Here is a 12,540-nt window from a genome sequence, read left to right as displayed (position 1 = left end):
ATCCAGATAAAAGCCACAGCTCACATCACTTTTCTGTCACTCACGGTTTCATAGGCTAGACACACAAACAGGGCTTAGTGAGAGGGACCGGTGTGGCGACTGGCCGTCTGGACCCCTTTGAGTTCACTTTGAGACCACTGGAAGAGGTCAAACAGGGTCAGGGTGTGTCCAGGTGTATGAGTGTGGTCCATAGGCACAAACAAAGCAAACAAATTAATTCACAATTTTGTTGACATTTCTGCTTCCTACAAAGCTGTGCATGATAAACCAGAGGAAAAAGGTCAATTTACATTCACTCAGTTAATTTTGTCCCGTTTAAGAAAACACTCTGTGGTTGTCACATCACAGCCGAGCTGCTGTGTCCTAAACAGGCGTTGTGGTAAACAGAAACACAGATTAACATAACAAGACAATCAAGGGAAGCATTCCAGTGTGAAGGTGAGAAGACGTTCTATTAGGAAACAACAAATAAGCTGCACATGAAGCGCTCATCCCTATAAACTTGGATGAATTCAATCAATTTACATTTTACAAGGCCATTACAGGCACCAGTTTAATTGTGTGTAGATGCACTGCTATGAGTCTTGGCAAGGTCGCCATAGCAATGAATATAAGGTCACCATGGCAATGTGCTGTATATCTCACCTCGAATTATATGCACCACGATGTGGTGCTTAGGGTTTTACTGGAACTGATTTCCTGACACTGGCAATGGCTGAGTGATTGTTTTGTGACTCATACCAGACAAGTGACTTAAATGTAAATTTAAAATAAATGCTACGCCACGCAAGCCTACATGCTGACTCACCTCTGCGAACTGCAACCTGCTGAATGTGTTGCTGGGAGGGGTGGTTAGCTTGAAGTTCTTCTTGGGTGCCACCCAGGTCTCCATGGTCTCCAGCTTGCTAGTGGCCAGATTGGTGGCATGGTGCTTGACCAGGTAGCCCTGGAACTGGTCTGACTGGAAGTAGAGGTGCACTGACACCGGGTGGCCCATGGGGAAGTACCTGGCAGAGCAACGAGAGAGTGAGAATCCATCAGCAAATCGAATACCTGCTGACCTAGCTGCTGAGGCGCTTTTCAGGGCCAACAGCGTAAGAGGAGAAGAATATCTAGATTCATCTGGATAACGTCTGCAAGGAACCAGCATTGGACATGCTAATGTATGCTCGTAGTGAAGATTAGAGGAGAGTCAATGTGCTCTGTAATTGTGTGACATGGTGGACATTAATTCAGTGACCTTTAACAGAAAACCAATTGGTCAAAGACGTGTTGACCATGCTGATAATTCCCATTAAGCATTGGGTAACCGGGGTTTTAAACTATTTTAATTCTTGTACATTAGAGTATATCAAGATAGACATCAGATAAGTAATGGATTAGTGAACAGTTTATTAAAGCCCAAGTACCTTTGAGAACTTCTAAGTAAGTAAATAACAAACTTCCACTATGCTAATTATTGCTTTATAATGTGCTGTTTGCTTCGGCATGTGCTCTGGTTCTGAAGTGGAAGGGATGGTTAAAGAAGACGTGACAGTCGAGACCACAGCGTTCTGCAGGCTACAGAAAATTACAGAATAGTCATGGGTTGTATTGGCAGCAGATTGAGATTAGTCAGAGTTCTGAACACACACAGACAATCCAACTAAACACATTACAAGTCTGCTGAACAAAGTTGAACTGGGTCATCCAGTCAGCTGAAGCCGAATGAAGGTCTTGCCCCTCTGATTAGTCTGTTTTTTGTTTGTGTGTCGCTTCATACGTGGCGGAGGGCCGGCCCTCGGGGCAGCCAGCCTGGGTGACTTCTGGAAAAACAAAAAAGGAGCCAGGGTGGGCACTGCTGGGGAACGCTCGACAGCTGCTATCTGCACACGTCCTGACTCCTTCTCGCCCAGATTTCTCATCTTTCGTCTCTTCTGCTTCCTTGAATTCGTCTTTATTCCTCCTCTTTTGAACACACACACGCACACACAGATTAACACACACACTGTCCCTCCCTGCTCCCCAGTGCCCATGGCCTCATCAGTATTCCACTAAAGGACCAGGAGTCAACCCGTCCCGGTAAATGCTACCCTGACAAGCGGAACTGCAAATATTTACACCCACAAGGATAGCAGTGCACACTCCCTCCTCTCCTGCTCCCTTTCCCTGTGTCTTTTTTCCTTTCTCCTCCTTCTCGATTGTCCCATCTGCTTTCCCCTCTTGGCTCCTCTCCTCTCCCCTCTTCTCCTTATTTCATCCAGCCTTCTGTCCTCGTCCCTCGGCTCTCGCTCCCCCCTGCTCTGCCTTTCCCAAAAGAGCCGTGGCTGCCAGTGTGAGAGGCAGTGAGCAGGGGTCAGAGCGTAGCCTGCACAGACGCTCCATTCAGGCTTTTACTCCACAGTCTCTCCTATCGAGTCACAGTGGGCTGCTAAAAGAGCCAAATCCCTCTCTGTGGCCTTTTCCTCTCTCTCTTGCTGCAGTCTCACGCTGAGGCTGACCCATCCATCTGTTGGTAGCACATCTGAATTCTACATGCATGCAAAATATGTGGCCACACACACACCATATGTGGCTGTACTTGAGACTTCAGACCAGGACTCAAAAAAGACACAAGTTGCCAGAGCGAGGACTCATCTGCTGGGACTTAGTTTAGACTTCAAAGCAAAACCTTGATCGGTTAATTACCTGGCTTGATCAGTAAGATTCCAGATCAATGAAACATAAATAATCCATGCCAGGCAGGCTATGTGTGGATATGCCACACACACACTGTGTATTTAATTATTAGGCCTATAAACCAGAGTGTGGCTGAATTAAAAGAGAATCACAAGGCTCATTTTACTTTTTATTTGTCCTTTTTGTTCAGCTTGATCTGAATGATGCTTCATTGCAGCTGTGACTCATTGTAGCTCACATTATTTATGTATGAGGTCCTGATATTTGCTCATATACTTCATAAACTTGTATCATTTACTTATCTTGCAGCATATTGAAGATTATTAGTCATCCCTTTTTCTCTGTAAGAATTATGAGAAATCATTCATGGCCTCCACCCAGTCATGCTGCAGTGATCAATTTATAATTTTATTATAACACATCATAGACCAGACAGGACAGACAGTATGGCTGTCTGACACTTTGTGTTAAATTATGACATCCTCCAGACTACAATATCATATGACAGCATATGTAACACAACTTAACATGGATATGTTAGCCCCAGTTTGTGCCTCTCATATATTACCATTACATTATACATACAAGTCACAGAGCATGTTGGCAATGTTTGAAAAACCCACAAGGTTGTTTAACAACACTTATTGCTACTCTGACAGTATTTCCAGAATCCTTAAAGACTCTTCTAACCATCTGAATCTAAAAATATTCTGTCTGTTTGCACTCAAAAAAGATTTTTAACCTGTTTCTCAAGTTATGACTGTATCTCCTAATCCTATGTCCCTGCTCTTTTTTAAAACACAAACAATCAAAAAAAGAGCATTATTTTGTATAGAAATATAAAATACTGGATAGAAACCTTAATATTTACCAATATAACTGATAATAACATTTTAAATGTTGATTCACGTTGTACAAATTGAGCAGAGATATGCCATTTCCAGCAACCACCTTTGTGTGGATTACAAAAAAGAGGCGCAACTTCAGAAACGGGTTAAAAATCTTTGTTATTGTACAGCAGATGGAATATTTTTTTAATCCAGATGGTCAGAAGAGTCTTTTCAGAACAACGCTGAGTGATCTTAAACGACATACTGGGTTTTTTTAAAGATCACCGGGGATTTTATTTTTCAGAATATCAGGTGCTTTTCTGTGGGACTCGAATGGCTTGTTAATACATGAGAGGCACAAACTGGGGCTAATGATAGGTAAGCTTACAGGTTTATTTTTTGTTAACTCTGTCATTCGCTGTGTAAATATATGTTGCAGGCTACTGTAAAAAAAGAAGTATTTATATAGTCCTGGCACTGTGTACCTGTAAGCAATATCTGCTTTTCACATATTCTGCTGTGCTATTGGTCATTTCAGAAAGGTGGGCACGCACCACCTAAATCATTCTTTTTATTATTAACCCGCCTTCTCATCTGTGTTCAGTTAGCTCCATCCCAAGTAAAATGCAATGAAAGAATTTGGACTCAGCTATGTAACAACACCATTACAACAGCTTTGCACCTCACAGACTTCATCCTGCTGGTTGCATGTGAGGACACACGCATGAGGTGAGACTTCAATTTGTGTGTGTATGCAATACATACACATGCATACACATACACATCAACAGGATCACTCTTGAGTTGCTTGTACACAGATACACACATGCAGACATTTACAGTAGTTCTCTCTATTTCCTGTCTTTTGACCTTTGACCTCTCTGCCATCTAAAATTGCTTTTAAATGTAATTGTTAAAGACTGAGGTTGGCTTGTTTGCCGTAAGGAAATGCTTTTTCTCACAGGCTTATCTCCTAGAAATGACAGTGATTTGGAGACCCCCCTCTCTGTTAGACATGCAAAGACACACACATCTTTCCCTTGGTCTGCTCTTGCTTTCTCTTTTAACAGATGCAGCGTATGAATAGAAACAGCTGGTTTTGAGGTTTGACAGATGGAAACATGCTTCCTTTCTGTGCTCGGCTTTACCCGCAGGACTTTACAGAATACCCACAATGCGGGGGGGAGAATCGGTTTTGTGTTGCTTCGATTTATGCTACAACAGCAAGTGACGCTGCACTCAAAGATGCTATCAGTTTACCTGATGATTTCTGAAACGTTCTGAGTAGAACAATATGAATTGGCAGTTTGGATTGCTACCAACAAAACTACAACATCCATATTGTTAAAACAACTGCTTTCCTTCATGCTATGCCCCATCTTTTTCTGTTCTCCTGTCTCGTATGTGGGAAAGTCATCTTACTGTTTGTTGATGTCATTAAGATCAACATAAAGATGTCATCTTAATGTTTGCTGCTACTGTAGGTGTCGTGTGTGTTTGCTTTATCTTTTGTGCGGCGGTAAGATGCTTTTTATGAGATGCATGGGGCTTTCTGTCACACATACACAAATTAGCAATTTACACTTCTGCTTTCTGTTTTGAATCAACATATTTAATTTGTCGCTGTTTTTTTAATCACTGTGTGTCTGGGCTTCATCGCTGTTTAAATAAATTAAAGGAAAGTTAACCTAAAATACTCCTACACCAGATGCTACAGAAAACATATGTTGTTAAAAACCCCTCACTGAAGTACATTAAACATGAAAGCATAGTGTGGTTTTCCCTTTTCATTTTAACCACATTACGTATGTTAACAGCACTGGAATGCATATATTTCTGCTAATAATACTCTGGCCTGAAGGGACAGCTTTCAGTGCTGTGACCCATACAGCCTGAGTGTCATATTATGTTACAAAATGAATAGCATTACCCAGAGTTCTCAGCTGCTGATTGGAACCACTCATTGTTATCCTATTTCCATGACATGTGATCCCAGACAGAGACGATGCATCAACACAGATACAAAAGGTTTTAATATATGTTGTGGTTTCTTATGCTAACATGGGTGTGGCTGGCTTTTGAGAGTAAACACAAACTGAAGTGCACCTGTGGATGTAGGTGCAGGTGTGTCATGATGCTGTGATACTGATGATGATGGTGTGTGTAGATGGGGAATAGAAGTATTTGCATAGGTGAACGTGCATGTGTTTACAAAACTAATTAACCTGCAGCTGTGATCCTTTGGGTTCCCCTGCAGCGAGGCGGCAGCTCTGGCCAGGCCCAGTCGTGAGAAGGAGTGGTAGTATGTGAGCTGCGTGTCCGACAGACTGGCCACGCCATCTGGCTCGTCATACACACTCTCCCAGTACGAGTTCAGGCTCGGCGTTCCCTGGGGAAACGGTCCAAACAGGTAGGCGTCCAGCTGGTTCACTATCTCCTGGTTCACGCTGGCTTCAAACTTCCTGGCAAAGAAGGTGGGCCGCACCGTTTGCTGCAGAGAGAAAGGGAAGGAGGGAGGGAGGGGAACATAACAGCAAAGCAGGGAGGGATGAGGTAAAGAGAAGAAAAAAGAAGAAGATTAGGAAATGGTGGAAAAGGGAACAAATTTGATGTGTTATGTGTGTGTGGTAGTGATGTGTGGGCAGAGAGAAGAAAGAGAAGGTAGAGTAGAGGTGATAGAAGGTAGCAGATAAAAAGGAGGCAAATCCTTTCTGTATGAATATGTGAATGTATATATATATATATATTAAACTCTCCTCAATCTCTCTCTTTCATTTATTTGTAGAACAAATGGTCTATATGTATTAGATCTTGTGTTCTCTACAGTAGTTCCAACCCTGGGGGTTAGGACCCCTATAAGGGGTTGCAAGATACATTTGAGGGGTCGTGAGGGGATTGAAAGAGTTCTCCACCAATGTAGCATTTTTTTAAAAAAAAAGAAAAAAACAACTCCACCGCCCACAGTTTGGTCAGAGGTACAGATGTTTGGTAAGTTCACTTCTTTCTAACTCCACAGTGACATCACTTGAGGCAATTTATCAAACTTCACGCAGCTCCCTCTGGAGCCACAAAAGGCTTTATACAACTTTTTCCACATAATAAGTAAGTTAGTACCCTCCAAGACCTGTAAACAGACTTTGATGTGTAAAATTGGTACAGTTCCCCTTTAAGAAAAGAGGAAAGCAGTACATTTCTGGTACACAAAGTCAGGCTTTCCTTTTCAGACTGTCCTCTAATATTTGCTGTTTTTGTAAATTTACTGGATAAATGTGCTTCTTCAAGATTCCAAAACTGAAAAAAAAAACAAAAAAAAAAAAAAAAACCCAGTCCAAGTAGTACACATATGCAACCGGTGACGAAAGCTCGCAAGTAAACATTACTTTGTTTTAAGGGGTCACAAGCCAAAAAGGTTGGGAACCACTCTTTGTGGTTCCCATGAGTCAATTTCCCATTACTCCCGTTTGTCAAAACAATGCACTCACTATAATATTTGAGTTAACAAGGAAACTACCCATCGTAAATACCCTGTCTTACCCCTGCAGACAGGATGGGGGGAAACATAGGCAGGCTATTTAAAGGTTAAGGAGAAATTGAGGAGAAAATAAATTACCCAATGAGAGAGGTCTAAAAAAAGTTAATCACATCACAATGCAACAAACAATGAAAAGATTTTGGGTGCATTGCTGGAGCTGCAAGTCACTCAGGGCATCTGTGTCAGACAGCTCCATTACAGGAATGATAGTCAATGTTTGGCTGAAGATGCCATACATGTCTTTGGAGGCACAAATTGACGCCTCATAAGCATCTGCATGTAACTCGATACAGCAGCTGCATGTTTTTTTTGGTACTGTCCTTTTCCCTTTTCTGTATTTATTCATCCATTCATCATCTCTTTTCTCAACACTTCTTTGTATTTGTCGCGCTGTCTGGCCTCCTCCACTCCACCCATGTCTTTCTCACCCTCTCTGTCCCTGCCACACTGTTGCTTGTGTGGTTGATGGTGCTTCACGAAATCTGCCGCCTCCACAGCTTGGCTTACGCACAAAGACATCTTTTCAGTCCCAGACACACAACTATTTACCGATAGTTACTCAGCACCGAACACCTCAGTGTTACCTGCTAAAAAAAAGAAAAAAAGGAGACCTAATCATGCTGCGGCACACTTCAGCTTTTTCTCATGCCGGAGCGGCGACTGTGGGATGTTGGTGTGGCTTCACACGGCACCAGATGATGCATTAACCTTGTGTGATCGGCTACAGATGAAACAAATGAAAGACGAAGGAGGGAGGTTTTGGTGTTTGCACATTCTCAGCTTTTGTGCGTTCTGACATGCCCTCGGTGCAGTCGACTGAAAGCACCAACCTGTCACAGCTTGTCTTTCCAACAGACTTCCCAAATGCACCTCATTCTGAAACACATTACTAAATAATGATGCACTAAGACAAAAGGCAAATCACTGCTCTCCCTCTCCAGAACAACCCCCTCCCCTGGTGAGTGCACTTCAAAATCACTATGTGGGAAACTCGTCAGTTGTACCTTGAATTATTCTTCTCATCTGCAAACCAAATTGAAGCCTATGTTGCTTGTCTGTATCTTCCCCAATGCTAAGGTTCAAAGGGAAACTCGGATCGTGCACTCAATGGGATATTAAGTCCTATTAATACTGGGGCCTGGCTGGCTTCAGGAAAGGCTGCTTTGTTCCCAGGGTTGGACTTCACTGATACCATGCTGCCAACCAGACCCAGCGGCAGTGCCAAGGTAATGTGTTGGCACTTAACTGCCAGAGACTGAGGCGAGACAGACGGCAGACAGGTCTGGCAAAGGGAGAACTGAGGTCAGCATGACAACTTTGACTGGTATGTGAAGGACAGGAGAGACGAAGTGAGTCACAGTACCTAAAGGATATGACTTGAAGTGATATTCAACTATGGCAGAACGTTTTCACTTGTACCGTAGCTTTTACTTTTTAGGAGGACATTAAAAGTCAAACTGCTGTACTGACTTTCTCTGGGGTCCTGGAGTCACTGCCACTCATTCGCTTTCATTTTGAAAAGCTAACCAACCCTCTTCTCTCCCTCATACTCAAGGCAAAGAGGATCTAATTACTATTAATTTATTTCCCCTTTCAGGGTCATACTAATCGAGACATAATTTTGCACATATTGATTGTGAAAGCTGTGGGAAAAGGCAGGATGCTGAGGTTGAGAGGACAGACCTTGAGGGCAGAGAATTTTGAGATTGACTGCTGCTGATTTCCTACAATTTACTGAGGTGTGTGTGCTGCAAATGTCCAATGATGTTCACTTTAATTTTTCTAAGTTTTTAGGTTTGTCTGATGTCTCTCATGGACATCGGCTGGAAGATATGGCCTTTTATCTGGAGCACTTGAGTTAAGCCCAAAAAAATAGAAATTCGTCACTTTTACTCCTACTCACAGATGTAAGAATAAAACATATTGATTGACTTAAAAATGCTCTTAAATGTATCTTGATGATGTATCTTTTTGATCCATAATATTTTTTTTCTCACTCATACTTTTTGACACTAGCCTTTTAGCACAGCCTTAAGAGCATGCCACATTGCATTTCCCTACACATATTGTTTGTGTACTGTATGTGATAAATAAACCTTTGAATCCTTGGATATTACACTACTTCTTTGCATTTCTAAGGGGTGCGAATGACATGATTAAAGCAGGTATTGATTTTGTTTGCATCCTTTTCTGTGCATATTTTTTATTTTTACCTGCTGTACCTCGTCAACCTCCTGCTTACTTTCCTCAAATCTCTAGTGAAGCTCTATTTTTGATTCCATCTTGGCAAAAACCTATATGATTGGAGGCTTCTTGTTGTTAACATCATGTGTTAATAGCTGCTTGAGATATTAGAATGAACAACATAGCAGATGTAGGGGAAATACATGTGTCTGATTGGTTATTCCAGATTTGAACATAAATGTGATTAATCATGTGATGACTTGAAAGCTTAAAGGTTCATCCTGCACTTCAATGTCAGTAGGAGTAAGTCACGTTTCCCCCCTTTTTTCACTTTTAGTGAAGAACATTTTTGTACTTCTAAGCTGGCTCTTTGGAGCATTCTTCTTTTGCAACTTTATTTTTTATTGATATTTTCAGGCTAAAAGAGTGGGTTGACATGAGCAACACAATACTTGTACAGGAACAGCATCTTTCAATGTAATGGGTTACATCTTGTAGGCACATATAAATAGTAACATTTCCCCATTTTTTCTACATAATATTTATATCGTAATCTTGAGATGAAGGCCAATTTCTCCATTCAGTTTCATTGGTAATTGCAGTCAAGTCATCGTTGGAGGGTTTGCCTGCTGCTATTTCTCTGTGATGGCTTTCTTGCTAGCAAGTATAAAAGAAATATTCAACCTGCGGCTTAAGTTTATTGGGATTTTGCCCTGGTATTATGCAACGAAAGAGCAATTTTATTATTTATTGTTATTTATTATATATTATACTATACTTTATTATATTTTATATTCTATGCTATATTGCTGTACTATACTATATATTATGTTATACTATACTACTACATTTCACCTTATATTCTATATCCCATACTATATTATGTTAATATGATATACTGTTTTATTGGATTGTCTACCATATCATATTTCTGTAGTAATACAGACAAACACTAAGTATCATTACTTCATCATATTATATATTATTCTGGTGTACACAGTTATAGTAGATGGTACCATATAACAGTATTGCACTATTACAGTTTTTTACGATTGCTAAGATACAAAAACTGGTATTTGTGGCACAATTACTGAAACCACTAACTCATGTAGCCTATCTATTGACCTGAGCTAAACCATAAGCACATTCTCTGCTTTACGCAATTCTAAAAAAAAAAAAAAAGTAAGCTCACCTCTTTTGTGAGAACTCTGCAAACATGGAGGCAGTAAGAGCGAGAGGAAGATAAAGAGAGAGGAGGAGGAGGGCGAGGACAAGAACAAAGAAGGGGACCAGACAATATATGGAGACATATTTCCAGCGACATTAGGACCACTTGAGTGGACCATGTCATAAATCATGGCCTGACGATGAGGGAGGCTGAGCAGAGAGTCCAGCCCAACCTGAGTCGCTACACAGTAGCATCCAAAATACGGACATTTAGACTGGAGAACAAGTATGTCTTTCTACACTAGACTGTAATTGTTGAGCATCATTCTGCATCACAGTACAATACAATGTAGTTCTACAATATTAGGTCTATGCTCCTCAGTGAACAAAAAAGAAGTGGTATAGTGCTGTAAAGTACATGTATTAGTTTTGATGTTACTGTGTACAGTATGGCAGTACAGTATGTAAAAAAGAACCTCTGTGGGCGGCACCTGCCTTGCCTCTAGCTTTGACTGAATATGTTTACCATTGCACTGTAATTTTACTATTTTTGTTTCCGTGAGTTTACAGTAACATATTGTATTGATTACTGTACTATAATTCTAATTTTCTTGTGTTTATTTGTTGTAAAAACCTACAATGGCAAAAAATAAGCTGTATATTTTTTTTTTCTGAAGCCTTTCTATTTTTGTGTCTTTGTCTTTCTATGTGAGTAGATGTACTGCACTGGAACAATCTTTCAAAGAAGCCTGTATGAGAAAATTAAAAAGGCATACAAAGTACTAAAGACAGCAGTGTTTTGTATGAAGTACACAAGTGTGTTGTTGCTGCTTTGAAAGAGTAATTCAAATGGTACATGTGTGTATAATTTTGTTAGTTGCAAAAATGCCATTTTGAAGGATTGTTAGGTTTTGATTGCAGTTTCATTTTGACAGAGAAGTGAGATGTTTATCTCCAAGTGTTGTGTCTTCTTTGGCTTGTGTGTAGAGTTTTGACACAATGAGCCAAATTCCGCAACAAGTGTGTAAGCAATCTCAAAAAAACTAACTTGTATTCCAAATATTTCATTATCTCTTAAAAAAAACATGAAAATATTCAAGGCCAACCACAAAAAAATATTAAAATGGTCAGCCTTTTTTTTTTTTTAACCACACTACCTTCTGCATTCGTTGGTCCCTTTGTAAAAGTTTAAATTCTTAGTTCTTTAGATCATTCCTATGTGTGATTCTTAGAAGTTAGATAAATATGGGCCCTGACTTACTAGTGCCACTAGCTCTGCTTTTGGCCAGTTGACTGATTATAAAAGGTTGCAAGCAAAAAGAGATTTTCTCTACATTCATGTTGTGTGTTATTATTATTACCTGGAAGCGGTGGAAGTCTGCAGGCTTGAAGTCATTAGGGGAGCATCCACACCAATCGACTATGTGCTTGTACTGGCACTTACAGCCCAGTTTACGGTTCCAGTTGGTGATGCGCAGGTTGTTATCCACCATGCTCTCACAGTGGGCACTGTTCTCCAGCACCGTGTGGAAGAACGACTGGGTATTGAGAAACAGAAAGGGGGGCAGAGACAAAATTAGAAAATGTTATACCCCTTTTTATTTTTTACACAATTCAATTCACAGTGTGGAAATAGAGTAGCAGCAGAGAAAGTTCATGACAAAAAATTCCCCACAGAGATCATTTAGTTCTCATCCAATCCTTATATACGGCTGGAAAGTCAGCCTTTACATCTTGCCTTCACTTTATGATTTTATGTCCGCCTCCGAGTTCTTTTTTCCCTTGCACATCTAACACAGCAATGAAAAGAGAACGGTGTATACTGTTTCTATAAGGGATGCAGTGTAAGTACAAAGCAGTGCTTACCTGTCAGTCAAAGGTAAAGACACACTTGAATGCGTGAAAGCTGCTCGTTGTGTGTGTGTGTGTGTGTGTGTGTGTGTTACCTCGGCAGGCAGCAGAGTGTAGGCGTAGAAGCGCTTCATGTTGGTGACCAGGTCGTCCTTGGAGTTGATGACATATTCGATGAACATGCGGTTGAGAAGGAACCAGTCGGACCCGCCGTCCACTGAGATGCCTTCTGGGATTTTACGGTCACCCAGCCTCCACATGTGGGTGTCGCACTCATAGAACAGACGATCCAGACCCTGCTTACGGATAAACCTAGTG

The 12,540-nt window shown here is 40.9% G+C and overlaps 1 protein-coding gene across 1 annotated transcript in view; it reads right to left on the bottom strand.

Annotated features, from left to right (window-relative positions):
* xylt1 (xylosyltransferase I) overlaps positions 1–12,540 on the bottom strand; it is a 77,546-nt gene that overhangs the window by 12,508 nt on the left and 52,498 nt on the right. The window contains exons 6-9 of the mRNA XM_044188879.1: positions 12,318–12,534; positions 11,733–11,909; positions 5,714–5,979; positions 809–1,007 (exon numbers count right to left, since the gene is read on the bottom strand). Of these exons, the coding sequence (XP_044044814.1) occupies positions 809–1,007; positions 5,714–5,979; positions 11,733–11,909; positions 12,318–12,534 (859 nt within the window). The remainder of the gene's footprint in view (positions 1–808; positions 1,008–5,713; positions 5,980–11,732; positions 11,910–12,317; positions 12,535–12,540) is intronic.

This window comes from Siniperca chuatsi, linkage group LG3 (assembly GCF_020085105.1).
Source record: "Siniperca chuatsi isolate FFG_IHB_CAS linkage group LG3, ASM2008510v1, whole genome shotgun sequence".
NCBI classification, from domain to species: domain Eukaryota; kingdom Metazoa; phylum Chordata; class Actinopteri; order Centrarchiformes; family Sinipercidae; genus Siniperca; species Siniperca chuatsi.
This window is presented reverse-complemented; position numbering and strand designations above follow the sequence as displayed.